The sequence below is a fragment of the Heterocephalus glaber genome, unplaced genomic scaffold (genome assembly GCF_053883595.1).
Source record: "Heterocephalus glaber isolate CG9 unplaced genomic scaffold, H.glaber_assembly_v1.0 deba00001593, whole genome shotgun sequence".
Taxonomy (NCBI): Eukaryota; Metazoa; Chordata; class Mammalia; order Rodentia; family Bathyergidae; genus Heterocephalus; species Heterocephalus glaber.
Genome location: NW_028258368.1, coordinates 4,831,450 through 4,858,800, shown reverse-complemented (window position 1 = coordinate 4,858,800; position 27,351 = coordinate 4,831,450). Strand labels below are relative to the sequence as shown.

Genomic DNA, 27,351 nt, shown 5'->3' with positions numbered 1-27,351 from the left:
GGACCTTTGCACTGAACTATATCCCCAGCTCTTTTAAATTCTTTATTTTGAGACAGGGTTTTGCTAAGTTGCTAAATTAAATTGCCCAGTGGGGCTCAAGCTTGTGATCTTCCCGTCTCAGCCTCCCAGGGCCCTGGGGTGACAGGAGTGCGGTGGAACGTTCAATTTGAGATGCCTGTGAAGTATCCAAAGACAAGCACTGATGTTGACAGTGAAATATACAGGTCTCGCAAAGGAGGCTATGAGATGGAGATATCAATGCCCTCTCGATATCCATGAGACACATTAGGGGAAAATAATGCACTACACAGATCCTTAGGACATTTCCTAAAATCTCATTCACAAATTTTGGTCCATGACATAGAAAGACAGGGATTTAGGGCGCAGTCATATCATCTCAGCTGAGTCCTCTTCAGAAAGTATAAATACTTCCTGAGGGCTGGGGATGTAGCTCAGTGGTTTCTTCGCCTGCTGAGCAAGCACAAGGACCCGATTTCGATCCCTGGTACCAAAAAAAAAAAAAGCTAGGATTTCCTAAGCAGTGTAATGGTTCAGAAGAGTTCTTGGGAAATCCATACTCTGCAGAAGTTGTATGATTGATTGGCTGATTGATTGATTTGTGGTACTGAGGAATGAATCCAGGGCCTTCACACTGAGCTACATCTGCATCCTGTTTTGTTTTGTCTTGTTTTTTTGAGATAGAATCTCCCTAAGTTGCTACTTTGCCCAGGCTAGGTTTGAATTTGTGGTTCTCCTGCCTCAGTCTCCCAGAGTTCTGAAATTACAAACTGGGCAAAGAAGCTATATGATTTTGGCTAATAAATTACCTAATGCAGCTTTGTTTCCTCATCTGGATCCTGGCAGAGGATGGTACAGGTGACCTCTGGGAAAGATTTAGGGGATTTGGTTTATTGTTTGTTATTATTCTAAATTCTTATTCTGTGCTCACAGATTACAAGGAAATTTAGAACGAGGCGGGGGGGGGGTTAGAATAAATCCCAGAGCCTTTCAACCCCGTACTTCTAAAGGCTCATGTGCAGATGCATGTGTCGCACACCTTGCTGCAAAGAAAGAAGTATGCTAGGAATGGCACCGATCCCTTCCTGCCCCTTGGTCAGCTCCTCTGGGTTTTATCATTCAGAGCCGCCAGTAGAAACAGGCAAGCTCGGTAAAGCTATAGCAGAAATGACACAATAATGCCATGGTTCCCAAAGCAGGGTCCTGGCACCAGCACCATCGGGGAACCTGTTAGAAATTCTTGGGCCTGATCCCATCTCACTGGATTAGACCTTCCAGGAGCAGGGTGGGCAGTTTGTTGATCAAACCTCCAGGAGATGTTGTGGCACGTACGTTTGAAGACCACCGTGGTACTATAAGGATATAAAATGGCTTTCAGTCAATTGCCTTAATAGCAGAATGGAGAGGTTAACAGGTAAAAATGATTTTCCTTCCCCTTTCCTCCAGTTACGTCTAGCTTAGAAATGTTTTCATATGCAAGAAAATAACATTGTTCTTTTATAATTTGGACAAATTTAGGTCTAAAGCCAACCACATACAAAAAAATAGCCCAGATGCCTTCTACTCCTTGACTCTTGCTTTTCTTTTTTCTTAAATGATAGGTTTGTTATGCTGGGTATGGTGGCACATGCCTATAATTTCAGCTACTCAGGAGACTGAGGCAGGAGGATCCCACGTTGGAGGCCAGCCTATCCAACTTGGTGAGACCCAATGTCAAAATAAAATAAAAAGAGCTGGAGATGTAGCTGAGTGGCAGAACACTTGCATAAGGCCCTGGGTTCAATCCCCAGTCCAAAAAAAAAAAAGATGACAACAACAAAAAACAATTAATTGCCTAGGGCTGGTCAAATGATATGTTAGGTGTTAAGTAGAAAGAATACTGTTTTTTGAGTAAGTCATATGGGGTTTGAATCCTGGCTGTCTCTATTTGGTAGAGTAACCTCAGAAAAGTTACTTAACACTTCTGGGCCTCAGGTTTTCATTTAAAAAACGGGAGACATGTCTCACAGAATTAGGAGTTGTAAAAACATGCACCTTGTAGGCAGACACCCAATCCACCCACAGGCTCTCCCCCATTCAGACTTCTGGTTGACAATGGTTTTTCACAAGGCGTCTTCTTCAGGATCTGGGAATTCTGGCATGACAATTATTCATTATCCATTTTCCAGTGAATAACACAAGCTTGATTCACGAATTTAACAAGTTCTTTATGCTCATAAATACTGTGATCTGCCAAAGAGAATGAAACTAGAGAATATCATTTCATCCTGGTCTATTTTTTCACACTAAAAATTCTTAATTTTTATCTGTGAGAGCTGCTAACAGTTAATATTCTTACAGTTCTGTTTAAGGAGCCTTTCTTTAAGAAAGGACAGATTACTTGCTCTGCATTGAGACACATGACTATTTGCCTAACAATGTTTAAGCCTAATCTTGCTTCCCTACAAATGTATAGTGATCATTTGTCCTAGACCAAAATGGAGAACTAAAACCAAGCCCAACACAATTAAAATATTAGTAGGGGCCTGAAAATTGTCATGAAAAAGCAGATGTCAACTTGAACAAGTTAGGTTCCATTGCAATCAACCATACACCCCGTATGAAACAAGTGAGTAGTGTAGGGGCCTCACCCTCCCCATCACGAGCCCCAGCTGGAGCGAGAAGGGCCCCCCATGCCCTATCCTTCCCGAACAACCTCCCCAGGGTTCAAGTCCACTGAAATGTAGCAATGTGTATTGTTTTCCCCTGAAACGCATGGCCAAGGCCTAACATTTTGAACCAAAGGGTTCATTTTGGATGCCTCAACTCTTTGCCTTTCTTGCAAAGTGAGATTTCAAAAGCAACAATGGCTTGTAACTATGTGAAGGTTGGGCATCACTATTTTCCCTGCTTGTACCCGCTATCCACCGCTACTTTTGAACAGGAATGCCCTCCCCACACTAAAGCGTATTTCCTATGGTGAAACCCTACTACACTTCACAAGCTTTTTTTTTTTTTAGCAACATATTTTATATTTTCTTTTTCCTTTCTTGAACAGTCTCTCTGTGTAGTTCAGGCTGGCCTTGAACTCACAGCAATCCTCCTGCCTCAGCCTCCTGAGTGGTGGGATTACAGGTGTGTGCCACCATGCCTGGCCTGAGTGAGTCATTTTCTATTGGGGAAGGAAAACTAATAGTGGTGTTAATCAGGACTAGAACTAGAACAGCTCAAATTGATTCTGACATGTACGTGTTCAGATGGCTTCTAGTGATGGTGAAACTGAGCTTTCAATGACCAACAGCTGGCTGTGGCATGCATGCCATAGGTTCACTACCACTGGCTTAATCCATCACAAAGATTCCTAAAGCTTTTCTAGAGACCATCCAAAACTGTAGAACCTCTAGGGTCTGGAATAGGCAATGAGCATTTGGGGGCAGGGTGGGCTTGAATATCTGTACCCAGCTCTTCTTGTCATTGTGGGAGATGGGAGATTGGCAGGTCGACCTCGTGGACGTGACCATGGGCTGGTGCTAAAGGCACCTGCTATTTAGATGCCAGACCTCAATAGTGGGTGAAATCTGTATCTGTCCTTCTGTTCACTGGCAGGAGCTGAACAGGGGCTGGCTGGTGTCTTGTGCTCACCCTTGGGCTTCCCAGGACTCTGATCTCCAAGACTCTGCTTCTGGCTGCATCCTGTGTCCTTGAGGCTTTGTAGGGTGGTGTGGAGGCCTCAGAGGCTCACCTGATTTAACCTTTCAAAGATACACAAGTATGGCACAAGGCTCTCTTCTAGATTGGGAGATGGTGGTAGTTTCTTTAAAAAAAGATGAAGTTAATGGAAGTGATTCCATTTAATAATCTAGGTTTGTGTTAACTTGAGGGGAGCAACTCCTGACCTCCTTTTCTTCCTTGTAAAGAAAGCCGGGTAAGGGCTGGGGACTAGCTCAGTGGTTTCACTGCCTGGCTTGAAAGCACAAGGTCTTGAGTTCGATCCCCAGTACAAAAAAAAAAGCAAGCTGGGTGAGATGATCTCTAGATTCATTCTGAGCCAACCTTTGACTGTTTCCAGCCTCTTCAGAGTTCACTCATTTGATTCTCATGATTTCACAATCAAAAGCAGTTAATTTCTTCAGTTTACACATGCGGAAAAGGCCATTCTGGTTAGAGAACTCTCTTGGAAGCCATTTCCAGTAAGACAATGGGTTTGGGTACAATGCTTCTATACTTTCCCTTCCCGCATCTCTTTGGGTAGATGAACACAGAAGAGATAAAATCATATGCTCATTTGTTTATTCAATGAAAGTATGTATAAAAACTTACAAATCTGAGAACTCAACTATACATATAATAGAATGATGGGATGTTCAGTTCTTAACATATACATACAGTATAGCTATTAACTACTCTCCCCCTCCCTTTCCCCTTGGGTCCTTACTTCTGGCTATTTTATCCTGTAACACCATTGTCTTATTGGCCTAAAGGAATATTAATGGACAACTTTTACTGCTTTCAGGCCACTGGAGAAAATTTTAGGATGTTAAAAAAAAAACGAAAGAGAAAAACTGGAGAATACAGTTTTTCCCCAAATAGCAATTAGGTTTTATTTTTTAGGGAGGTGGGGATCAAACCCAGGGCCTTGTGCATGCTAGGCAAGAGCTCTACCACTGAGTTTCATCCCCAGCCCTAGCAATTAAGATTTTTTGTCCTGATTTCTCTTTACCATTTTTTGATGCTTCAATGAATGTTGCCAGTAAACTTTTAGCATTGACTTTTAAAGTCATTAAAGTTACATCTTCTGCCCAACTTTGTGTAAGTAAGATGCATATTCCTGTATCGTTTCCTATCCAGTATATACGCAGATATACTGATTTAAAAGCAGCGGGTGGGTACTGAAACAAATTTGCCACTGGCAACTGCTAGAAAATGACATGTCATTTCTCTTTAGAATCTGATTTTAAAAAACAATCACATTTGTCAGAAATGAAAATACAGCATTTTGCTGTTGTTCAACTTGGAAAGAAGCCAGCAATTCGATAAGGCATGTGCATTAATCCACCTGTTTATAGGAAGTATCTACACGTTTTTTCTTACAAACACACAAACTCACAGCTTGTTAGGTTTTATCCAAAAATTAAGATTGCCATCACATTATTACTTTTTCTCTTTTGTGTTTTGTTCAAGTAGATTTCTTAGCTAGTGATTTTTCCTAACTGGACATAATCTCAAAGGATGTGTTCTGAAATAAGACACCTGGAAGGTAAAATACTGAAAACGTTTTCTTGGGTTTAAAGTTTCCCCATACCCGCCAGATTTTGTATAGCACAGAGCCCAGAATTATCTCTTAGACACGTGTTGTACTTTCTGACTTTGCTTTTTTCTGAAAAGGAAGACTTATGACCCAGGGAAAGTCATAATTTTAGCTTACCAAATTATGTCTTAGTTGTTCTGTTTTGTATATACCCTTAATTAGTTCCAAGTATGCTTTTAAATAATCTAAAACATCTCAAAATCTATTTAAGTTTATAAGTTCTACTAACCATTATCTTTCCAATATCCCCTGAATGAAAGTAAATAGACTCCAGGTTTATAATGCACAAAGCCTTCACAGAGGTGGGAGTGGGTTGGGGTGGGAAGGGAACAGGGACCTGGTCAGATCATGCCACAGAGAACTAGGGTTCTGAATGGAGGGAAGAGAAGGAAGATAGTTTTCGTAAAAATGACAATTTAAAAAAAAGACAAGTAACATTCAGTCTAATAACACAGTTTCCTGTTCCTTTTTGATGGAAGCTAACACTGGGTGGTCAGGTTCTGTTACTTCGGAGTCCCCACTGCCTAGGAGGATGGACCGCCCCTCGTCTAGGGCAAAGACGTCCGCATTCTGGTTTTGGCATGAGTGTTTCACAACCTCATTGGGAGTGGAGAATGTTTTGTCACACAAGTTGCACTTGTAGGGTTTGTTGGTCTGCACCAACATGTTGTCCATCTGACTGCCCTCCTCAAACGTGCAGAGCTCCAGAGTCTGCTTGTCCACCATGGTGTATGTGTCGATGCTCTGGTTGAGGCACACATGGCGGGCGGCCTGGTTGGCCCTGCAAAAGCTCTTGTCACAAGTGCTGCATTTGAAAGGCTTCCCGGTGTGTATGTACATGTGCTCCCTCCAGTGGCTTTTCTGGATGAATTTTCGTCCGCAGATGGTGCACTCATACTTCCGCCTCTTCACCTCCCTCTCCTGGTCTGCCTGCTCCAGGTTGTCAATGTCAGCAATGTCCGAGGGTGGTGGGGTCTCCGACTGCTGCTGCCCGTCGATGATGGGGGAATCCGAGATGTGTTGCAGCTCACTGTCACTGATCATCCCGGCTTCGGGCACTTCCATGGCGTCCTTGCCGAGGTCAGTGGCGTTGTTGCAGAGAGACAGCGGCACTCGGCTCTCGCCCTGAGGGCCGGCCATGAAGGGCACACCCGTGTGGATCTGGAGGTGCTCTCGAAGGCTGCTCCGCAGGGTGAAGCGCCGCCCGCATAGGTGGCAGGCATAGTACTTGGGGAAGCTCCCGTTCCTCTTCATGATGCTCGGCTTGACGTGAGCTATGGTGAGGGACGCAGGCTGCTCGTCGGAGGGAGATGCTTCCAGATTGGTCTCCTCTCCGGGAGGGGCAGGAACGGGAGTGGAGACAAGTTCCGGAGACAGCGAGGTCTGCAGGGGGTCCGAGGAAGGCATGCTTGTCCGGTTCACCTGGGCCAGGTTTGGGGGCAGTTGAGACAGCTGTGAGGCCTCCGGCACCTGCTCTGGGCCCATTCTGGAGGCTTGAGGTCTTGGGTCCCGCCCAAGTTTTTCGGGTGCAGGGGTGATCTTGGTGGCTTGTCTCAACTGGTGGTCTGCAATCTGAATGCCATACAGGGAGGAAGCCAATGGGAAGACTTGGTCAGGATGGGAAAAGGTGCCTTGGCTGGCAAGGCTGGCTTCCTGGATCAGCGGGTATGCGTGCAGGAACTTGATGCCCTGCTCCAGGCGGACAGGGTCAATGAGCTGTTGTGCCATCTTTCCAGTATACATGAGGTGCAGGAGATAGCTGAAGATGTCCGGCTGGATGTCGGTGGGCTTTAGTCGGACACACTCACTGCAAGAAAGGAGCAGAAGAATCTGTGAGTACACACCAATCTTGTCTCAAATGATAGACGCTGAAGAAGAAAACAATAGAGTCCAGAAAACAAATGAACAAGAACGTTTCCCATGTTGGACTGCTGGAACCGCTGGCTTGGCAGAGCCTTGCACTAGAAGTCTAGGGTTACGACTGACCCCATCCAGAGCAGATCTTTAAGGTAAGTCAGCAACCTGTCTGATTAGGAAGGGGCTTCATTTGTGAGATGACATGGAGAGAGGGCCTAACATGAACAAGTGCCTACGGGCAAGACACCAAAACTGTCCTTAGACCTCTGGGAATGGAGTGGAGTGGCTACCTCCAGCATGAAGACTGAAGTGAGCAAGAGATGAGGACAGCAGGGAAGGCCACCACCTCCCAGGTATGGCTGGATGGCATTAAAAGCTGATCTGGAAAAGACGGTCCTGTCTAGCACCATCACCAGTGTCAGCAGGGCTCCCACTGAACTCCAGTGGCCCCTGTGCACAGGTGAGGGCAGGCTCCATACCTTGCTTGCTAGCCCAGAGTTGGGAGGTCGTGGGCCTGGGACTTGAATCTAGGCTTGTCTAATTCCAAAGGCATAACATCAAGATCCCTCAGAGCAGTAACAATCCTGTGCAGCAGACAGGGAGTCCGAGGTCCCATAAGCGAAGTGATTTATCTGAGGTAGTTGGTGGTACGGCCCATTTCCTAAATTTCAGACTCTACTGCCTGTATCACTTCAGAAGCACCATCCTGAGCAAGCAGGGAATAATGAAGAGCTCCCCAAGGACTGTCCTCAGACCATCACAGTAATGACAGAAATTCTCACGCATCACCAGAGATCCATGAGATGTGTAGCTTACACAGCATGCAGTATGTATTATCACCCACTGAGTAAGTTTATTCTATTGACAATGCATTTTTCACAGGTAGCTTCCTTACATGTCTTTAGAATTTAAAGTAATTTTGGGGGACCAAAAAGAGGGCCTCACACTAGGCAAGTGCTCTACCACTGAGCGACATTCCTGGCTCTTTTTTAAAATTTTGATGTAAGATCTCACCAAGTTGTCCAGGCTGGCCTCACACTTTCTATCCTCCTGCCACCATGGCCAACTTAAAAATGACTGTAACTTCTTGGTTTTATTACTCTTTTGGCTGTTTTAGCAATCATGTTCATTTTATTAACAAATATTTTTCACTATGCTAAAATACAAGCAGCATGCCCTGTTGTTTTAAATTTAACATTTTATTCTATTAGAAAAAAGAACAAAGTAACTTTAACAGAGACTTGTGACAGGACAGATTTGAGCAGTTACTGGATAGCTGTCATTTGTATTTTAAGAAGACTGCATAAAAGTAATCATGTGACAAAAGTTTGGATACAAAATATGGAAGCTAAAGAATAAAAATAAAGCACCAAAACTAGCATTCCTCTGAGAGTTCAAAGGAGGGATAGATATTTTTCTTTTCTTTTTAGAAAGACACAGATCATGCGTATCTTTACTTGGGTCTTTTATAGTCCTTTTGATTACTTATATTTTTTGAAACAGGAATGGAAATACAGGTGGTCTTTCCTTTAAACACTAGTTGTGTTCCAAAAAATACTATATGTAGAGGACAACATATTTAGATGCTATAGGTAAATTCAATAATCAAAATAAAGCTCCAGGAATAATATGTGGTGGGGATGAGGTTAGTAATGTGAACAATCGCCTCCCAGGTAAAGAAGAGACAGGAGGGACCCTCCAGGATCAGGCTGAGGCCCAGGGAACTGGGGAGCCTAGGCCTCAAGAGAGCTACATTACCCCAGTCTAGGGATGGGCTGGTCCTCAGGTTCCCTGGTTCTCAGGCAAGAAGGAAGGGAAAGAGTTAGGGTGCTCCACAGCCACCTCTCCTCTCTTCACAAGGAGAAGGGCAGAAATCCAAAGTAGGCTTTGCTTTTTTAGCATCCATGAAAGGTATTACCCAGTAGAGCCCCTTTCCAGAAAAACCCTGGTGTGAGTTTTGTAATCTCTTTTTCTTGTGGTTAGACTGGCTGTCCTGTCTACTGCCTGCAAACCGCACTCACAGCAACTCTGTGCAGTCCCTGATGGCAAAGACAGGAAGGAGCTGGGGAGCCCTAAGTCCACACTTCCGCCAAGCCTGGAGGGAAGGCTCCGGCACCAGGCAGCAATGGCACAGTGCCGAGAGGAAAGCTGGGAGTCTTGGGGTCACAGCATGGCTGTAGGGACCAGGGGGTGAACATACCAATTTATTTTGTTTTAAAAATATTTTAAGAAGCAGATTCACATGGGCGCGTGCGCGCGCACACACACACGCACTTAGAAAAGTTAAGTGGAGTTTAGGTTGGGATGTGAAAGAGTTCCCTATCTTGCGTGCTTTTCTCCCAGGCAACCTGCCTGCTCTCTCTTAACCAACCAGCTTGCTGTGGGCCAGACTCTGGTCACTTCCCACTTTCTCTACAGTACAGCCCCACCTCAGGTTTGATTTGCAGATGTTTAACATAACACTTGTATGCAGGAATGAAGTGAAGAAAGGTCTAGTATAGCTATAAGCCCTTCTGTATAAACTTTCACAGTAATTTCCATGTTCAGTTTTTCCTTCTAAGGACTATTAGACAAGGCTGAACATTGTTGGAAGGCCTGCCCTTCAGAAGTTCTGGGCTAGCTCACAGGCTGAGGATACAACAGGGACATCTAGTGGTAACTAAAGGACATGAAACACCGAAGGCAAACCCAGGAAGAGTCCGGTGTGTTCAGTCTCTGGCCAGGTGGCGGTCACTAAGGGACTCACATGAAGTGCTGGTTAAAAGTGGCCCTGGTCTCCCCTGTGCGCACCTCGGAGAGCACAGAACCTACACAAGGCTGGCCACCAGGAGGCCACCCACATGCATGTGTCACCTTTGGTGCACATACACACTGCTGCTTAAACTTGGGACGTCCATGACACAAAGGTCACATTCTCGTGTTAGGCATTCTTTCAATGCCCTATAGTTACATAAGTTTCCTCCATCTAATTAAAACCAATTACACTGTCTTATTTCTCAAAAATTAAAATTTTTCAGGGGACCATTTAATTCATTGTACTGAGACTACTAAATACAAAGCCCTCATCCGCCATGAAGTCTCTAACACAATGAAGTTAAAGGGTGCTTTTTGCATGTGGGGGTGCTGGGGATGGAACCCAGGGCCTCCTGTACACTGGGGTGTGCTGTCACTGAACTATATCCTTGTTGTAAAGAGTGCCTTCTTACAAAGACTACCTGCACTTGCCACTATGCCTATAACCCTGTTACTGACCCTACTGCTCCTTCAGATGTTTGTCAAGTGGTGATCCTGTAATGTGCACATATCTCAGCTACTCTGTGGTGTCCACCAAGATTTGTACGTCCCAGTCGCTGTGCTCAAGAAACTTACAAATGAAATGCTATGATCCATGAGAGAGGACAAGGTCATTTTTGAATTTTTGTCTACTTGACTAAGGAGGGGGCATGGAAGGGGCATTTGTGAGCTGGAACGTGGGTAACAAGGAGAATACTAGCAAAATGTGTTCAGGTGAGTGAGCTACAAAAGCAGGTCGGGTCACAGTGAAGAGGAGTGGAGTATGCCAGAGGGGTCCTGAATGACAGAAGGAGCCTGAACACAGTATTTTGATATGTAAGGGACATCCTGATCAAAGGAATCATACAAGCTAGTAACTCTGATCAAATGCACACCATAAAGCAGTGTTTAAGAATGTAATCTCACAGTGCAGTGGAAAATGAATGATTAGAAAATGGAAGTGAGCAAGGGATGGAAGAGAGCAATGTGAAAGGTATTTTGAAGTAAACATAATCTGGGGATTGATAAAATATTTGAAAGAGATTTTAAGCATCAGTTACTTGATAAGAAAATAGGTAAGTGTAGGGGGTTACTTTTAAGGAAGAGGCTTAATTCAGTTTTAGCCATGCCCAGTGGGACAAGAGGGATATATTCAGCTACAGAGGAACAGCAGGAATCCCAGGGCTCTGGAGACAGAGTGAGTGGGCAAGATTCCACTTGCAAAGATAAGACCTAGGGAAAAGACAGGAGAGTGCAGAGAACCCACAACCGAAGCTCAGGTGGCCCAGTGCCTAGGGCGGAAGTTCTACAAATGCAGGTGACAAGCACTTCAGAAGGAAGCAAACAGCAGCAAATACTGCGGACAGGATGAGAATGAGGGAGAGGCAGTGGTTCTGGGGAAGGGGTGACCTTTGCAACAGGGCTCCGCTGGAGTGCTGGGGAGGAAACCATAGTGCAAAGGGACAGGGAGAGTGTGGATGGAGGAAAGTGCACCCAGGGCACGGGTGACCCTTTTAGGAACTTGCAGCGCAAATCAGAGAACAGTGCTTGAACTCCAATGGCCAGCAATGTCAGGCAACATCAGAGTCAAGGAGGTTCCCTTACCCTCAGACTGGGGGGCAGGGGTAGGAGTGGGGGAGGGGGAAGAGTACAGAATAAAAATGGAGAGGAATGAAGGAAAGAGGAAGACCATTTTCCTTGGACACTGAGAGGTTCTTTTCTTTAAGATACTTTGGAGAGGGCTGGGTATTTAGCTCAGTGGTTCTGCTGCCTGCCTTACAAGCGCAAGGTCCTGAGTTCAATCCCCAGTACCAAAAAAAAAAAAAAAAAAAAGAAAAGAAAAGAAAAAGATACTTTGGAGAGATAGAAAGGAAGAAAATGGAGCACAGTTACAGGGAGGTTTTAAGAGAGAAATGAGGAGCTCTTGGAGAATCCGTGCCCTCAAACTTCTTACTGAGTAGAAGACAAGAATAAATTGAAAGTCAGGGGGATACTCTGGGCCACAGGAGCTAGAGAAAAGCGTCTGGCAGAAGGGGCTTTGGGGCCTACGGCTGGCTTTGTATCTGACAGGCCTGGAGACTCAACAGGCTGTGTGCCGGGGTGGGGTGGGGCGGGGCTGGGCTGGTGGAGTGGCAGGTGTGTAACTCTCAGGTGCTATGGAAGCAAGTGACCAAGAGCAGTGGGGTGGGAAGGGAAGGCAACAAGGGAAGGAAAGTGTTACCCAGGAGCCTAGGGTGAGGCCGAGACCCAGGGCCCGGATGAAGGAGGGGCCCCGCGGTCACTGGTTTATCATCAACCACGTTAGTTACCTGGTCTGATGGACAAACAACATCTTAAAGTAATTGGAGAATGAGGCAAGAACAGATTTGTGTGCCTTGAAGTACACATCGCCGATGGCAACCGTGCAGTCACACAGGAACCCAAACTCGCGCTGTGCGTTTAACTGCTGCAGTAGAATAAGTCCATGGTTGGTCAAATCCATTTTTTAAAAAATCTGCAAAGTAAACAATTTTATTTTTAAGAAAGTTGGTTCATAAATAAGAATGTGTCCTTTATAGTCACCAATAGTCATGATCATAGCTAACGTGTCATCCTAGCTCACATTCCAGGCACTGTTAAACACGGTACGTAAACGTACTTGGTCAGTCTTCTGATGGGAGATGACGCCATGTGGTAACTTAGGGGCTCTGTGACATGCCCACACTTACACAGATGGTACATGGAGGAGGCGGGAAATGAACCCAGGCTGTTTACCTTCAAGTGTGAGTGCTTGGCACCGAAAATAGTCCTGGACCAGTCTTTTCAAGATCCCCAATGCAAATTCTAATGACCCATCAGAATTTGTCCAATTTTCCATAGAGATAGATCAGTTACAGTGCTGAGTAGAGTCACAGCAAGGCAAGGGTGAAAATTTCAACTAAATTTGGGGCGATATCCTCCAGGGATGCAAAGGCAGACATGCTCACTCTTCCTCCTCCTCCTAACACCAACCCAGCAAGGTGGAAGATTTGGCCTCTGCCTCCCCCTTTTTTTTGTACCCCTTTTGTGGCACAGGAAATGGGCTTTGAGAGAGTAGTGATTTGCCTCCAGCCTTCAACCTGGAAGGTGGGGGAGACAAAATTTAAATCTGAATGTTCCAATTCCAAAATCTCTGATTTCCTTTACTCACACCTCAGCAAACCATGCCCAGCCTGAACTCATTTTCTGTATGGAAGCTGCCTGATACTGCCTGGTTCATCAAATCCCTAGAATGTTCCTTTCGCACTAATAGCACTTATAAAAATTTAAATAAATGGATACATATACTATGTTTATGGACACGAAAATTCAATGTAGTAAAGATATCAATCTTCCCCAATTTGATTTGACATAATTCCTATCAAAATTCCAGTAAAATATTTTTGTACATACAGACAAGATTATTCTAAAATGTATATGCAAAGGCAAAAAACAATTTTTAGAAAAAAAACAATAAAAGTGCGAAAAATTGGTCCATCCAGTTACAAGATGTATTATGTTGGCACAGAATTCAAATCTGTGGTATTGGTAGAGGGACAGGTATGCAGATGACAGGTATGCAAATCAGTGCAACAGAACAGAGAACCCAGAAGTAGATCTACACAAACAAACATGATTAATCACAAAAGCAATTCTGTAGAGGAAGCATAACCTTCTCAACAGATGGCACTGGATCAAATGGACTCCCCAGGCAGGGAAGAGAAGGGAGGGAGGGGAGGGGAAGAAAGAAAAAAATACACCCAAATCTCATACTTTATATATACGCAAAATGTATCATGGTCTTAAATAGAAAACACAAAACTATAAAGCATTTGACTGGATGTGGTGGGCATGTCTATAATCCCAGCACTTGGGAGGGCAGGAAGATAATACCAACTTGAGGCCAGGCTGGGCCACATAGTGAGTTTAAGGGCTGGCTGGACTACATAACAAGACCAAGCTTCAAAAAGAAAACAAAAACCTAAAAAGTTAAAAAATTTTTGGATAAAATCTTCAGGATGTAAGTCTAGGCAAGGAGTTTCTATACTTGAAATCAAAAGTAGATTCCACAAAATGAGAAAGTGATAAATTGGACTTCATCAAAAGTAAAAACTTTGCTCAGTCAAAGATTCTGGATGAAAACCTAAAGACTAGGAGAAGCCTTTGCAAAGTACTTTTCCAACAGAGGGCTAGTATCTGCAATATTTAAAGCTCAAAACTCAACAGTAAAAATCCATCAAATTAGAACATGTGCAACAGACTTGAAGACATTTTACCAAAGAGGATAAACGCGCACATCATTAGCCACTAGGGAAAACCCAAATTAAAAACACACTATTACTCCACCCCTATCCTATGGCTGACAGAAACTCCGGCCACAATGTCATATGCTGATGAGAATGTGGAGATCTTCAAGGTCACTCATTCATTGTTCATGGGAATGAAAAATGGTACAGACATTCAGGAAAACAGCAGTTTCTTAAAAAACAAAACACAATTACCACATGACCCACTAATTGTACTCCGGGACATTTATTCAGAGAAGTGAAAACTTTTGTTCACACAAAAACCTGTACACTAATGTCCATAGCAGCTTTACTGTCAAGAGTCAAAAGCTACCCAGGACCCAGGTGTCCTCCTGTGGTTGAAAGCTGGAACACATTGCAGTGTTCCTACATGGAAAGGTCCTCTGCCTCACCAAGAAGTGAACTACTGCTTCGTGCAACAACTTGGGTGAATTTTGCTCAGTGAGAAAGGCTAATCCCTAAAGGCTCCATAGTGTGATAGTTCTGATACAGATGTTTGGAAACAACAAAGAACAGACTTGCACTGATGGGTGAGAGGGAACAGGTGCATGTGGCTACAGAAAGGTTCCCCAGCTGGGTTGTGTCAATGTCAATCCCCTTGCTGTGTTACTATACAGTCCTGCAGTTTTGTTAAGACAGGGTCTCACTATGTAGTTCAGGCTAGCTTTGAACTTGTGGTGATCCTCTGCCTCAGCCTTCTGGGTGCTGGGATTACAGGTGTACATCACCAGTCCCAGCCAATAGTACAGTTTTGTAGGCTGTTTCCACTGGGGACATGAGGTAAACGGGACACAGGTTTTACAGAGACTGTAAAAGGATTAGCATTAAGATTAGGAAGGTGAGACACAGAAAGGCATAGCATTCATGATGAAAGACAGAGACAGTGCCGGGTTGTACAGTAACTGAGATTACAGGCACCTCTCTAACCTGGCCTCCACAAGACGTCACTTAGAAACTTGTCTTCAAGGGTGATCTCTTGTCAACTGTCAGAATGTGCTCCTTTCCATTGTATCAACTTGTCTTTCTCTACCAAAAGGTCTAATAACCTCGGACGCCTAAGCAGCCTCGAGGCAGCTTCCGGTCCACATCTTTAGGTGTGGTGTTCCACAACAGCACCATGTGCAAGTTTCTGTGTATCTGCTCCTTGCAGTTCTGTGTGTGTGTGTGGTACTGGAGATTTATAAGCATTTATACCTTTTGTGAAAAAGTCAGATACTATGGACACACAAAGCATTAGAGCTATCTTAAACTCCCCTCTCCCACAATTTTCCCCAATATTGGCCAATACTGGGCATTACTACTTATTTTTTAATGGTACTGGGATTGGACCAGGGCATTCACAATGAGCTTCATTCCCAGCACATTTATTTATTATCTTGAGATAGGGTCTCAATAAATTGCTCAGAACATGTAATCTTCCTGCCTCAGCCTCACTGAGTTACGGTAGGATTACCGGTGTGCACTATAACACTTGTGCCTTACTACTTGTAGGAAAAGAATCTTTGCTAACATCACTGTTTTAGTTTCTATGAATTTAATGATAATGCGAAGTACATTTTATATTGACTATTTCTATTTTCTTTCCTTTTCTTTTTTCTTTGGTACTGGGGATTGAACTTGGCACCTTGCGCTTGCAAGGCAGGAACCGGAACCACTGAGCTAAATCCCCGGCCCAATTATTTCTATTTTCTTTAATATCTCTTCATGAATGCTGCCCATTTTTCTCATAATGATCTATAAAACCCATGGTACATGCACAAAATTCACAAAATTAATTCTATTTCACATATGTTTTTAGTATTTTTCTTTCTTTTGTTCTTTTTTTGTACGTGTGTGTGCTGAGGATTGAATTCAGAGTCTTTGCACCGAAATACATTTCCAACCCCTTTTTTATTTTGAGACAAGGTCTCACCAAGTTGCTAAACTGCCGAGGTGGGATGTGAACTTGCAACGCTCCTGCTTCAGCCTCCCAGAGTGCTGGGATTATGGGCAGGTGACACCATGCCTGGTTTTGTTTATAGAATATTTATTTATTTATTTCTTGGAGCTTGGCCTTAAACATGCCAAGCATGAGCTCCACCACTGACCAAAAGCCCTAGGTCAAAGATTTTTGATATATGTAATTTTTTTTTTTCCAGACAGGGCTTCACTCTGTACTTCAGGCTGGCCTTGAAAGTAATTTTGTTTTAATATAATCAAATTTATCAATATTTCTAGGAGGATTTGGGTTTTACATTAATGGATATATGTAATAAGATCTCCTTCAACATAGCAAAATGTATGGCTTTCTTTCCGTAAGCAGACTAACATAAATGTACTACTATACTCAGACTGTAAGAATGAAACCATGATAAAATGCTGTATTTTTTTTCTTTTTGAGACTGTGTCTTGCTAAATTGCCCAGGCTGGGCTTGAACTTGTGATCATTCTGCCTGAGCCTCCCAAGAGTGCACCACCATGCCTGGCTTGAATCAATCTCAGTAATCTCAATCTCTGTCTCTCTGTCTCTGTTTCCCTCTCAGTTCAGGAGACACACACAATAAGTATTCAAACACAGAAGGAAGAATACATGTGCAGAACTCTCAGAGAAATGAAAAGACAAATAGGAAGGAGGAAAAACAGCAAAAGTTGCATATTCAAATTCACACCGAGGAAAATACACAGATTCGTTTTTAAACATTTCATTTTGAAGACTAAAAAATAATTCTCAGGGAAAAAACCGAAAACAACCCCTTGGTCTTAGATATGTGAACTAGCCTGGGTAAAGGCTGGAGAGGGTGGATAAGGGTACCAGGAGTGCATCCGGCAGCCCCCCATCATGCCCAGGACACAGAACAGCCCTTTTCTACGTCTCTCCGCTCCTCAGGGGCTGTCATGAAACTTGCACAGCAGGCCAGAGGCCCTGGAGGCTGAGGACAAGGCTGCCCCTCTTAACTATCTCCTCTTCCTACCTCCACCAACTGCTCTCCAACCCATTGTACTGAAATGGCAAAGATCACAAGAGACTTCCATCCCCAGCAGTGCGGACTTTGCAGCTTACTTGCCCTGTCCGCGGATTTCATACCCTTGCTCCTGCTTTGATAAACCCTCTGTCTCTGGTGTCTAGGCTGTTGCTTCCTAGGTTTTGGTCTCACCTCTGGCTGTCGCACTTTGTTCTCCACTGGAAATTCTCTTGCTTCGATCTCCTGTACCTCCATCCACAGCCCACTTCTCTCTACAGGCTTCCTCTGGTGGCACATCCAGGTCTACCTGGCTGCCCCACGGGAACCCGAAACTAGGTCTAGGTCAGAGGTGACAAACCTTTAGCACACATGCCACAGCCAGCTGTTTGTTATCATTGAAAGCTCTAAAAGGTTTGCCATCACCAGTCTAGGTAAAAGTGAGCTCAAATATCCTATCCTTAGGGCCGGGGATTTAGCTCTGGTTCCGGCAGCTGCTCTGAAAGCGCAAGGTCCTGAGTTCGATTCCGATACCACAAACAACAACAACAGCAACAAAAAATCAAATATCCTATCCTCTTACCATCACCTTCCCCAAAGGACAATGAAAACCTGGACACATACCTGTTATTTGACCAGGTCACAAATCTCCACTCAGCCCAAGCCTCCATTTCTCTGTCCTCTTTCTTACGCATTGCGGCTTTACTACCAAGCTCACCTCCCCATCTCTGGTTCTAGCTCCTTAGCCCACCCACGCACCAACAGCCAAGGGGATCTTTCTGCAGGGCAGCTCTGATGCTATCCTCCCCCTTAACCTCCTCCTGTGACTTCCTGCTGCCACAGGAAGAAAACCTAGCTCTTTAGTGCAGTGGTGGTGAATCCCATGTGTCATTTTTTTTTTTTGGTATCGGGGATCGAACTTGGGACCTTGTGCTTGCAAGACAAGTGGCGGAACCATTTGTTTTTAAGACAAAAGATGTTAATGTACAAGTTGTTTTATCAAAACTAGAACCTCAGTATTCAGGTTTAATTGCAGTGTTGGCACTTTGTTATAAATAAGTGGAATTTGGGTTGCAGTTTGGGCACTCGTCTCTAAAAGGTTTGCCAGCCCTGCTGTAGTGCCAATCCACACTAAGGGTTTCCAAACTTTAGGATTTCACTTACTAAAACACAAATCTCTAAATTGGAGGCCTGGCTGGGGATTTAGCTCAGTGGTTCTGGCACCTGCCTTGCAGGTACAAGGTCCCCAGTTCGATCCCCTGTACCAAAAAATAAATAAAAAATAAATTGGGGGCCTGAGAGTATTGCTCTCTCTTTACTCTGAAAGCCAAAACATAAGCTACTCATAAATCCCAGAGGGCAAGGGGACTTTTGCATGTAAGTAGGTAGAAAGGACATATCATCATATCCTCCCAGAGAAAGGTCAATTAGCACTATATTCAGTACATGGGGATATAATTTTTTCTAATGCAACAAATTATAACATCAAATCTTTACAACATTACAGTATCTACCTAATTATTGTTTTGATACAGATTGTCAGACTGGTGATCTCCATGAACTGATCATCAAGTTCGAAGATCGGTCTGTTTCATCACACTGAGTCTGCTTCACCCCACCTGCATAGCAGGTTTCACCTAAGTATGCGGATCATGGAGACAAACTCAAGTTGATTTTTCACTCTGGAACTTGTGGGTGACTGAGAAAAGCTGAGGAATGGCACCTTCTTTTCCTAGAAGGTTCTGAGCTCCCAAGCTATGATCTGACTCCCAAGTCTACGCTCGGCTCCAAGATCTTCCTCCCAAAGCGGTGCACTTGGCTACCTCTTGTTTATGCACGATGGTTAGGAGAGGGGCTGGAACCTCTGTTCTGGACCTTTCAAACATGCTACTTTCAGAGAAACTGATCACTGCCACATATAGGTACCAAAGATGTATACATGTGCACTCATACACATGTGCTCTCACACGTGGCCGTGATCCTTGAGAGCAGAAAGCTATTCTTGCCCTGGAACACCCGCGACCATGCTAGCTATGTAGTCAGCATGATGCGTTGAGAGCTCACATTGAGCCTATCATTTACTTGTTTACCCTGTGTGCTCACCAGGTTGCTTAGAACAGTGTTTACTATTTGCTAAGTAAACTAATAACTAGATGTTCAGAGAAGGGAGTGCTGAGTTCCAGCCACAGACTGGACTCTGGATGATTTGGGGTAAAAAGTCAGGTTTTTATCCTAGACCAGTGGTGGTGAACCTATAGCAAGAATGCCCCAGCAGCCGAGCACTCTGGTTTAATTGCAGCATTGGCACTTTGAGATAAATAAGTGGGTTCTGGTTGGAGTTTAGGCACTGTGTCTCTAAAAGGTCCTAAACTGACCTGAAAGATTCTCATCAACTTAAAAATGTCACTTTGGGCCGGGGATTTAGCTCAGTGATTCCACCGCCTGCCTAGCAAGTGCAAGGTCCCGAGTTCAATCCCCAGTACCAAAAAAAAAAAAAAGTCACTTGGAGTGCTTGTATGCTAATAATTAAGACCTGAATTGTGCTTCTGAGTTTACCAGGACCCTGAAGGGCAAAGCATGCTTGAAGAATGAGGCAAGCAGCTCAAACTGGAGACTTCAGTCCTTACCTTAAAAACAATGGGAAGCCTCCAAAGGGAAGGAATGACACAATGGGATGGCTCCAAGCTAAAGACCATTTGATCTGCAAAATTAACCAGAATGGGAAGGAGGGGTCAAGAATGGCGGAGGGAGGAAACTCAGGGGCTTGGTGGTGGGGAGGGAGAGGGTGTTAAAAAGGTGTGGAAAGTTATTTAGAAGATAAAAATCTGCAGCCCTGGCTGAGGATAGGCTAAGGAGGATGGGGAGGATCAAACTGACCTAAAGGACTCCTAGACTTCTTACTTGTAAAGCTGTGCAGTGGGTGGTGCTCTCCACCAGGAGAGGAGAGGACATAACCCCAGTTTTGTGGAGAAGAGCATACTGGGTTGAGGGCCCAAGCCAAACTGCAGCAGATGTAGAATATACTGTTCTGAGGGTCTTCAGAGAAGCCAGGCTCTCTGACTCCAAAGCTGTGTCCTTAAATCACTTAAAGCTTTGTCAGAGAGATTCAAATGGTCAACAAGGAAGTCGGGAATGAAGTCTGCCTTCTGGGTGTAGGGTCACAATCTGTGTACTGCGTGCCTTACTCCACACAGCACTCATCCAAGTGCTGATCCTAGTCACAAATGGCCAGCAATGAGATGGGACACTTAAGACATATGTAAAATCCTGACCATTTATGACTGGTAAATGGAATTTAAAACAACTACATAAGAAGTTACTTGTTTTTCCTAAACCTTTTTTTTTTTTTTTTTTTTTGGGTACCAGGGCTTGAACTTGGGACCTTGCATTTGCAAGGCAGGCAGCAGAACCACTGAGCTAAATCCCTGGCTTTTCCTAAACTAGAATAGCAAGTGGAGAGGAAGAGAGGAAAGGTAGTGAAAGAGAGGGGAGGTATTTTTTTGTATACGAGGCAGGATCTGGATATGCAGTCCAGGCTGGCCTCAAACTCAGGATCCTTTTGCTACAGCCTCCCAAGGGCTGAGGTTACAGGGTGTGCCACTATGCTCAAGAGGGTTCTCCAAGTAATGCCTCTATGATGTACATATGTATGCATTAAGCTTTCTTAAGTAAATTCTGAGAATGTAAGATATGCCAGAATAACCAAAAAGCACTTTCCAAAGCCAGATATAGTGGTACCTTGGTTCACAAATTCAATTTCCTCCATGATTCTGCTCACAAGCCAAACTGGAGGGGAACCAAATCAAACTGCCCTATAAGGTCAACATTGAACCTAACCACTGAATTTGATTTTGTTCTCATCCAACTTGGTTTGTGACTAGAATTGTGTAAAGACTCAAGTTCATGAACTGAGGTACCACTGTATCACTTATCTAATACCCACCCCTTTCTGTGCTGGGGATCAAATATGTTAGGCAAGTGCTCTACTGCTCAGCTTCATCCCCAGCCCTAGTGCTCTGGTATTTACTTTCATGTTTGCTAACAGGAAGCTGAACACCACTGACCACCAAAGTGTTTTCAGCTTCCTGAGGGGAAGCTTAGCACCTGTGGGCTGGTGCTTAAGCAAGTTACTCAACTTTGGAGGGACAGCTGAATGGGACACAAATAATCACACATTTTGACAACTTAGTTCTTGCTTCACTTTCAGTAGAACTGAAGACCCAGATAGCTTATGCGAATTGATGATTCACTGTCTAGCAATAATAGCTCTTTGAAGATGCTAAACACCACTTAGATTACCCATTTCAAGGGGACTAAAAGGGTCTTCCGAAGTACTCAATTTTATTTAAGTGAAGCATAAATGAATACTGTAATGCACAGGACACATCAGTAACAGAAGAAGCATTACTCACAGGTAGGATAGATTCTTTCAAGTCGTTTAGATCACTTACTAGGATAGAAACTGCCTTTTCAATTAGTACTATTAAACATTAATGTTGGAGGGGTCATGCAGTAAATGTGAATGAGGATGATCATTAGAATTTCAATGTTTTTGGGTTTTTATTTTTGAGTCAGGGTCTCACTATGTAATTAAAGAGGTCCTCAAACTCTCATGTGTTGGGATTAAAGGCATGTGACACCATGCTTGGCATCAATATATTTTAAAACTGCAATTCCCAGGTAGGAAATGCATCTTATTTAGCTGCAATAACTGACTGGTACATTTTCCCCAACATTTCTTAAAACAACTGTCTTCCATAGTCAATAGAAAAAAAGGGCACAAACTAACAGCAATTTTCATACTGGAAAGCACTGCGTTTGTAAAGAAAGATTTGTCATTTCGACTGAATTTTGCTTGTTTATCTTTAAATTAGTTTTCAATTTCTGAATGTAAGTTAGGGTCAGAGGAAGATCAGGGACATTTTAGGTGTTAAGTAGAAGTAAGTTAGAGATTTGTGGCCAATAAAGAATTGAAATTAAAGTGAAATTCTAAAGGTATTATGGTACAATCCACTTTAAGAAAAGCTTCACACGGGGCCGGGGATTTAGCTCAGCAGTTCTGCTGCCTGCCTCACAAGCGCAAGGTCCCAGAGTTTGATCCTCGGTACCAAAAAAAAAAAAAAGAAAACCTTCATAAGATCATAGTCACCAAAAATTTAAAAAAGTACTCTGCTTCTACTCAGTCTTAAATAAGTAACGTTTTCATATTTTAGCGCAAACTGTCTTGAATTTCATGGTGTTAGGATCTATTTAGACTTTTTAAATTAAAGGCACCAAGGAAATTTTGTCTTACATAATTACGTACAACTGTTGATTTTTACATTAGAAATTAAAACAAAAATATTAAAAATAACCTATTACACAGTAGTAAAATTTTTATGAAAAATAATTTTCAAAAACATAAGTAGCAAAGTGGCATCTTTGTAATTCTCTAACAGAAGACAACTGGACCGCACCTTTGCTTCTTTTTTTTTTTTTTTTTGGTGTTAGGGATCGAACTCGGGTCCTTGCGCTTGTGCAGCAGGCAGCAAACCCACTGAGCTAAATCCCCGGCCCTTTGCTTCTTTATTTTGTTGTGGTATCTGTCTTGGTTGAGTAGTGAAGAAAATCCAGCCTCTTCTACATCTGTAGTTAGGAGAGGAGTTTTTTGTGTGTGTTTTTTTTTGTGGTGCCGGGAAGAAGTATGTTAACAGTGCCAATTTCAGGTAATTGTGAATATTTTTCTTTGATATTACACCAAAACTTGACAAGTGGAAATTTCTTAAAGGTTAGCTGTAGAATCTAAAACTGTGCCAGTGAATGAACCTTTCCTACCCAGTTTCAGTAAATTCATTGATCTATGCATTTGAGAGGAACTTTACCTATGAGTGATTTTTAACATTATCCATCGGTCATTTGGAAAATACTGGGGCTATGAATTATGCAGATTTTCCACTATCAACAAATTGAAAGGGCAGTAATATCTTAGTATTATTATAAAAATAGTTTTGATCTTAGGGACTCCTGCCATGCTTCTGGGAATTCACAGGGGTCATTGGTTGGCCACACTTAGACGCCCACTGTTGGATCAGTCTGGCTGGGGAGAACACTCATCCACTTTTTTTTAGATGATTCCTTCCTTTCCTCGGTACAAAATTTAGAGGATCCACATGATCTAAAGGGGTAGTACACTAAAACCTCTTGCTAAGTGGAAAAAAAATTTCCTAAATTCTTAGCTGGATATACTGTATAAAAGTGTTTTGCAAATTCCTCCCTTTGTATGCTGAACTTTCATAGAGAACAAAAACTGCAGGAAACCTGTGGACTGGGGATTTTGTGTTTGAGCATAAATACCAGACTCTAACTTGGCCCCACCCATGAAAGAATCTTAAGACTGCCAACCTGGGTAAGTGTTCTGTGGCTACTGATCTCGCATCTTAATGGCAGAATTCTGGTAAAATCTTATTTACAACCTATTAGAAACATTTTAATGATTTAAAGTTAGTTTGCTAATAAAAATTACAATCTGAAAATAAGGGTTTTTACAATGCTCTGGATCTAGCGCTTCTGATTCAATTTGCTTTTAAGTTCTGAGTTGTGTCTGGAAACCCAAAGAACACAAAGACAGGAAAGGTGATAATGTCCTTCTGCCTGGTCCATTTTAAGTTGATGGTAAAATCTCCAGCAGATCAACAGTTTTTCCACTCTGTCTCTCTTGAGCCAGCCTTGCCCCAAACTATCTGCCCCACTCTCCAAAGTTCTTACAGGGAACGGAGAGTGGGTCTAGAGATAAAGCACCAAGGGACAGAAAGAGATGTCCCCAACGTCTAACAAGAAGGTCCCAAGCCAATGCCACATCTCAGCCTGAGGTGTTTCCTCCATCCCTCCTGGCTTTTGGGAACCCTCCAACTGGGGAAAGCACACCCCCTTTCCTCAGGGACCTGCAGTGGGGTACCTGCAATCACAGGGTTACTCCACGTACCTCCTTAGGGGGTCATCTTCTAAAAGTTCAAACTTTGGAGGCCAGTGCAAAGTTTATATTAAAACTTTAAGATTAAAAAAAAAAAGCCATTGGCAGCTTTTGTTGCCATTATAATTCGTGTAGGGTTTCCTGTGCCGCTGGGGAGTACTGCAAGTCTACACCAATCTACCCACTTTGAACAGCAAATAAACTAGTGGACTGCCAGACAGTTTTAGGGTGGTTTATACACCACTCATTAGAAGGCTTCTCCGCTGCTGACTCCTGGTATCACTTTTTATATTTTTAGATATGTCAATCCGTCAACTCTCTGGATGAAAACATACTATCAAGTTTAGTAAATAAGAAATGTCCAATTTAATGGAACGTAATATTGGTAATTTTTCATAAAAATTGCCTTTTAACAGTTTACAAACACCGTGGGCGCACGAAGTTATTCAGAATGCAGGAACAAAAAAAAATCCCCTGCTTTACATGTTATTTTCGGTTTATAATAAAGAAGTTACGATTAAGATATCTTAGTTTTGATTTTAGACCTCTCGGACTATAAAATGTCAGAGCGTGTGCGCAACGTTCAGGGTCCCGAGGGTAGGCAGAGTCAGCACACAGCAGCTGGCTAAAGCAAACCCTGGCCACCCTGGAGCTATGCGAGCCCGAAATTCCGACCTTCTCTATGCATTACTTTACGAAAACAATAACCTATGAAAATGAATAGGACCCAGATCTACACCCTAAGGGGGCCCAATGTATGATGAAAGAGCAAATGAAAATGCAGACGGGTGGGGAAGCGCAGAGCTCGGGTTATTTCCCCGAGGCGTAAACAGGAGTTCCAGCATTCTGGTGGAAGTTCTTGCAGTCGCTGGCACAGCGGTAACTGCATTTTGGCTCCGCCCAATCACTCTGCGGCTCTGCTACTCTTGCTTTCTACTTAAGAGCCTCTTTAATTCGCGACAAGAACCTTGCTTCATAGGCAGCTTTGGGTTTAACAGCTTCCTCTACGGCCTCACTTAAACGTTCACGGACTGAGGGATTCGCTTCACCGAGAGAACGACGGGCCCGAGCGCGCGGCCCCACCTCGGTCCCCGAGCCGGCCGGAGTCACCGCGCAGCCTCGGGCAGCGCAACCTCACACCCGGCAGAGCTCGTCCGGCGAGCGGAAGCCCGGCCGCCCGCAGCCGCCCAATGGCCGCCGGCCCCACCCCGCCCCCTGGGGCGGGCGCCTGGCTGGGGGCGGGGTCGGGGTTCCCGGGTCCCTCGGCCTCCGGCCCCGCCCCCGCGGCTGAGGAGAAGGGAGGGGGGACGCACTCGCCCCGCCGCCTCCCTCAGCCTCGCGTGTGCGTGTGCGCGCGCGGAGTTTAACACAGTGCCGACGCCTACGCCGTGCGCAACGTCCCGGCCGGCACCACAGCCCCGGCGCCGGGGGCGGGGGAGCGGGTGGCTCAGCCAGGGAGACGGGATGAGCGCGCGCGAGAGCCGCAGACAGCGCGAGACCCGAGGAAGCCGGAAGCGCGCGTGCGCGCCCCCGCCCGCGAGCGGGGAGGCGGAGCCGCAGCCGTAGCGGCAGCAGCTGTAGGAGCCGCTGCAGCTGGGAGAAGCGCCAGAGAGGCCGGGCCTGCTCCGGTCCGACCGGATCCCTCCCCTCCCCCTCCTCCCTCGCTCCCCTCCCCCAAACCCACTTCCGCAGGTCGCGGCCTTGCCGCCGAAGGAGCAGCGGCAGCGGCCCTGGGGCGCCGGCCGGGAGGACTACGCACCTGACGGGCCCGCCTCTGGAGCTCCAGCGTGGGACGCTCGCCGGCCGCCGCGGCGGGAAGGGAGGGACCGGCGGCGGGGAACGGAACGTGAATCGCCCCCTCCCCTTCCTCCGCCCTCCCCCCGCGCAAAGCCCCGGATGGAGGCGCCGCGCCTCGCCGCCGCCTGGGTCCGGGGGTGGTTTTGTCAGGCGGCCAGAGCCGGCGCCAGGCGCGACCACCCCCGCCCCCGGGGCGCCCCAGCCCTCGCCTCCCAGACCGGGCCGTGGGGCCGGGCCCTCCGCCTGCCTTCGCCGGGGCTCGGGCTGGGTCGCGCTTCGCCTTTGTTGCCACCGCCGTGGCCAGAACCGTTTGCGCGGCCGGAGGCCCCCGCCCCCCAACCTAGGGGCCTGGGCCGGGGGCGGCACGTGGGCACCGGCCCCGGAGGGCGGCGGCGGGCGCTTACCTGTCGCCGAGGCCGCTGCGGCGGCGTGTGAGGAGGCGGCGCGGGGCGCCTCGGCCGTGCTGTCCTCCGCCGCCGCCGCCGCCGCCTCTGCTCTCTGCTGCTGCCTCTGCCGCCGCGGTCGGTGTCTCCGGCGCGGCGGCGGCGGCGGCGGCGGGGCTTTTCCTGTCCGGTTACGTTAAGGTCACATGACCGGGAGAGCGGAGCGACTAGTGCAAAGAGGCTGCGAGCGGCTCCCGCCGGGGGGAAGAGGCGGCGAGAGAGCAGTGGCGGCAAGAGCCCCTCCGCCCCCCAGCCGCTCCCCTCCCCCTCCGCTCCCCGCCTCCGCCTCCGCCTCCTGCTGCTCCGCCGCCGCCGCCGCCGCCCGCCGCGCTCCCTGCGCCGCCGCGCCCACCCGCCCGCCGCTGCTCCAGCCGAACTTATGCGCGCCATGTGCGGCCGCGGCGAGGAAACTTCGCTGCAGCGCCCGGGCCTGAGGCTTGAGTCACAAGCCCCGTGTTTACACAGAGCGTTTAGGTAGGACGGTTCCTCCCGGCGCTCGGGGTGCGGATGGAGAGCGGCTCCAGTCCTTGGGCCAGCCGCTGACATCCCTCTGGCCTCCACCTTTTGTCTCTCTAACTTCCACGTGTGAGTTTAAGTTTCGGTGTTGAGCACGGAGTACAAGGTAGAACCGGGGAGGTGCTGTTAGCTCACTGATGTCTTTCTTGGCCCCAGTGGTTATTGGGAGTCATGCTAAAGCTGAGATACCCGTGTGCGGCCTGTGTAGAGGTGGAGGTGCCATAGGAGTTGAGTGTGGTGGTGGGATTCAGTGGCTGTTTAGTAATTGGATTTTAGTTTATGAAGCATTGGTCCAGGTAACCCAGAGCACTTTGTTTGGTATTTCAGGTGCTGGTAGAGCAGATTCCAGAGTTGCCACTGTGTTAGATTTAAAGGTCCTGAAACCCGGTAACATGGCAGGGGAGTTAGAATTCCCTATGATCATTCTTAACTTTTTAAAGTTTGCTTTTTTTGTTGTTGTCATTTTGAT

The 27,351-nt window shown here is 45.6% G+C and overlaps 1 protein-coding gene across 2 annotated transcripts; it reads right to left on the bottom strand.

Moving 5' to 3' along the window:
• Positions 1 to 4,270: 4,270 nt before the first annotated feature.
• Zbtb2 (zinc finger and BTB domain containing 2) lies at positions 4,271 to 26,462 on the bottom strand. 2 transcript variants are annotated; one of them, XM_004856877.3, is made up of 3 exons: positions 26,328 to 26,462; positions 12,244 to 12,428; positions 4,271 to 7,112 (listed from the first exon to the last, which is right to left on the bottom strand). In XM_004856877.3, exons 2-3 carry the CDS (start codon positions 12,414 to 12,416, stop codon positions 5,744 to 5,746), a joined length of 1,542 nt encoding a protein of 513 aa, XP_004856934.1. In that variant the 5' UTR covers positions 12,417 to 12,428; positions 26,328 to 26,462; the 3' UTR covers positions 4,271 to 5,743. The 2 variants fall into 2 exon arrangements, with proteins under 2 accessions (XP_004856934.1, XP_087049575.1); XM_087193449.1 differs by lacking the exon at positions 26,328 to 26,462 and adding an exon at positions 25,886 to 25,972.
• Positions 26,463 to 27,351: the final 889 nt, after the last annotated feature.

Bases quoted from the DNA above. Each gene is read 5' to 3' on its own strand.
- Zbtb2 (XM_004856877.3), bottom strand. From the start codon at position 12,416: ATGGATTTGACCAACCATGGACTTATTCTACTGCAGCAGTTAAACGCA. The intron at 7,113-12,243 runs GTAACTAACGTG...CCTTTCTTGCAG, and splicing joins TTGTTTGTCCATCAGACCAG to TGAGTGTGTCCGACTAAAGC.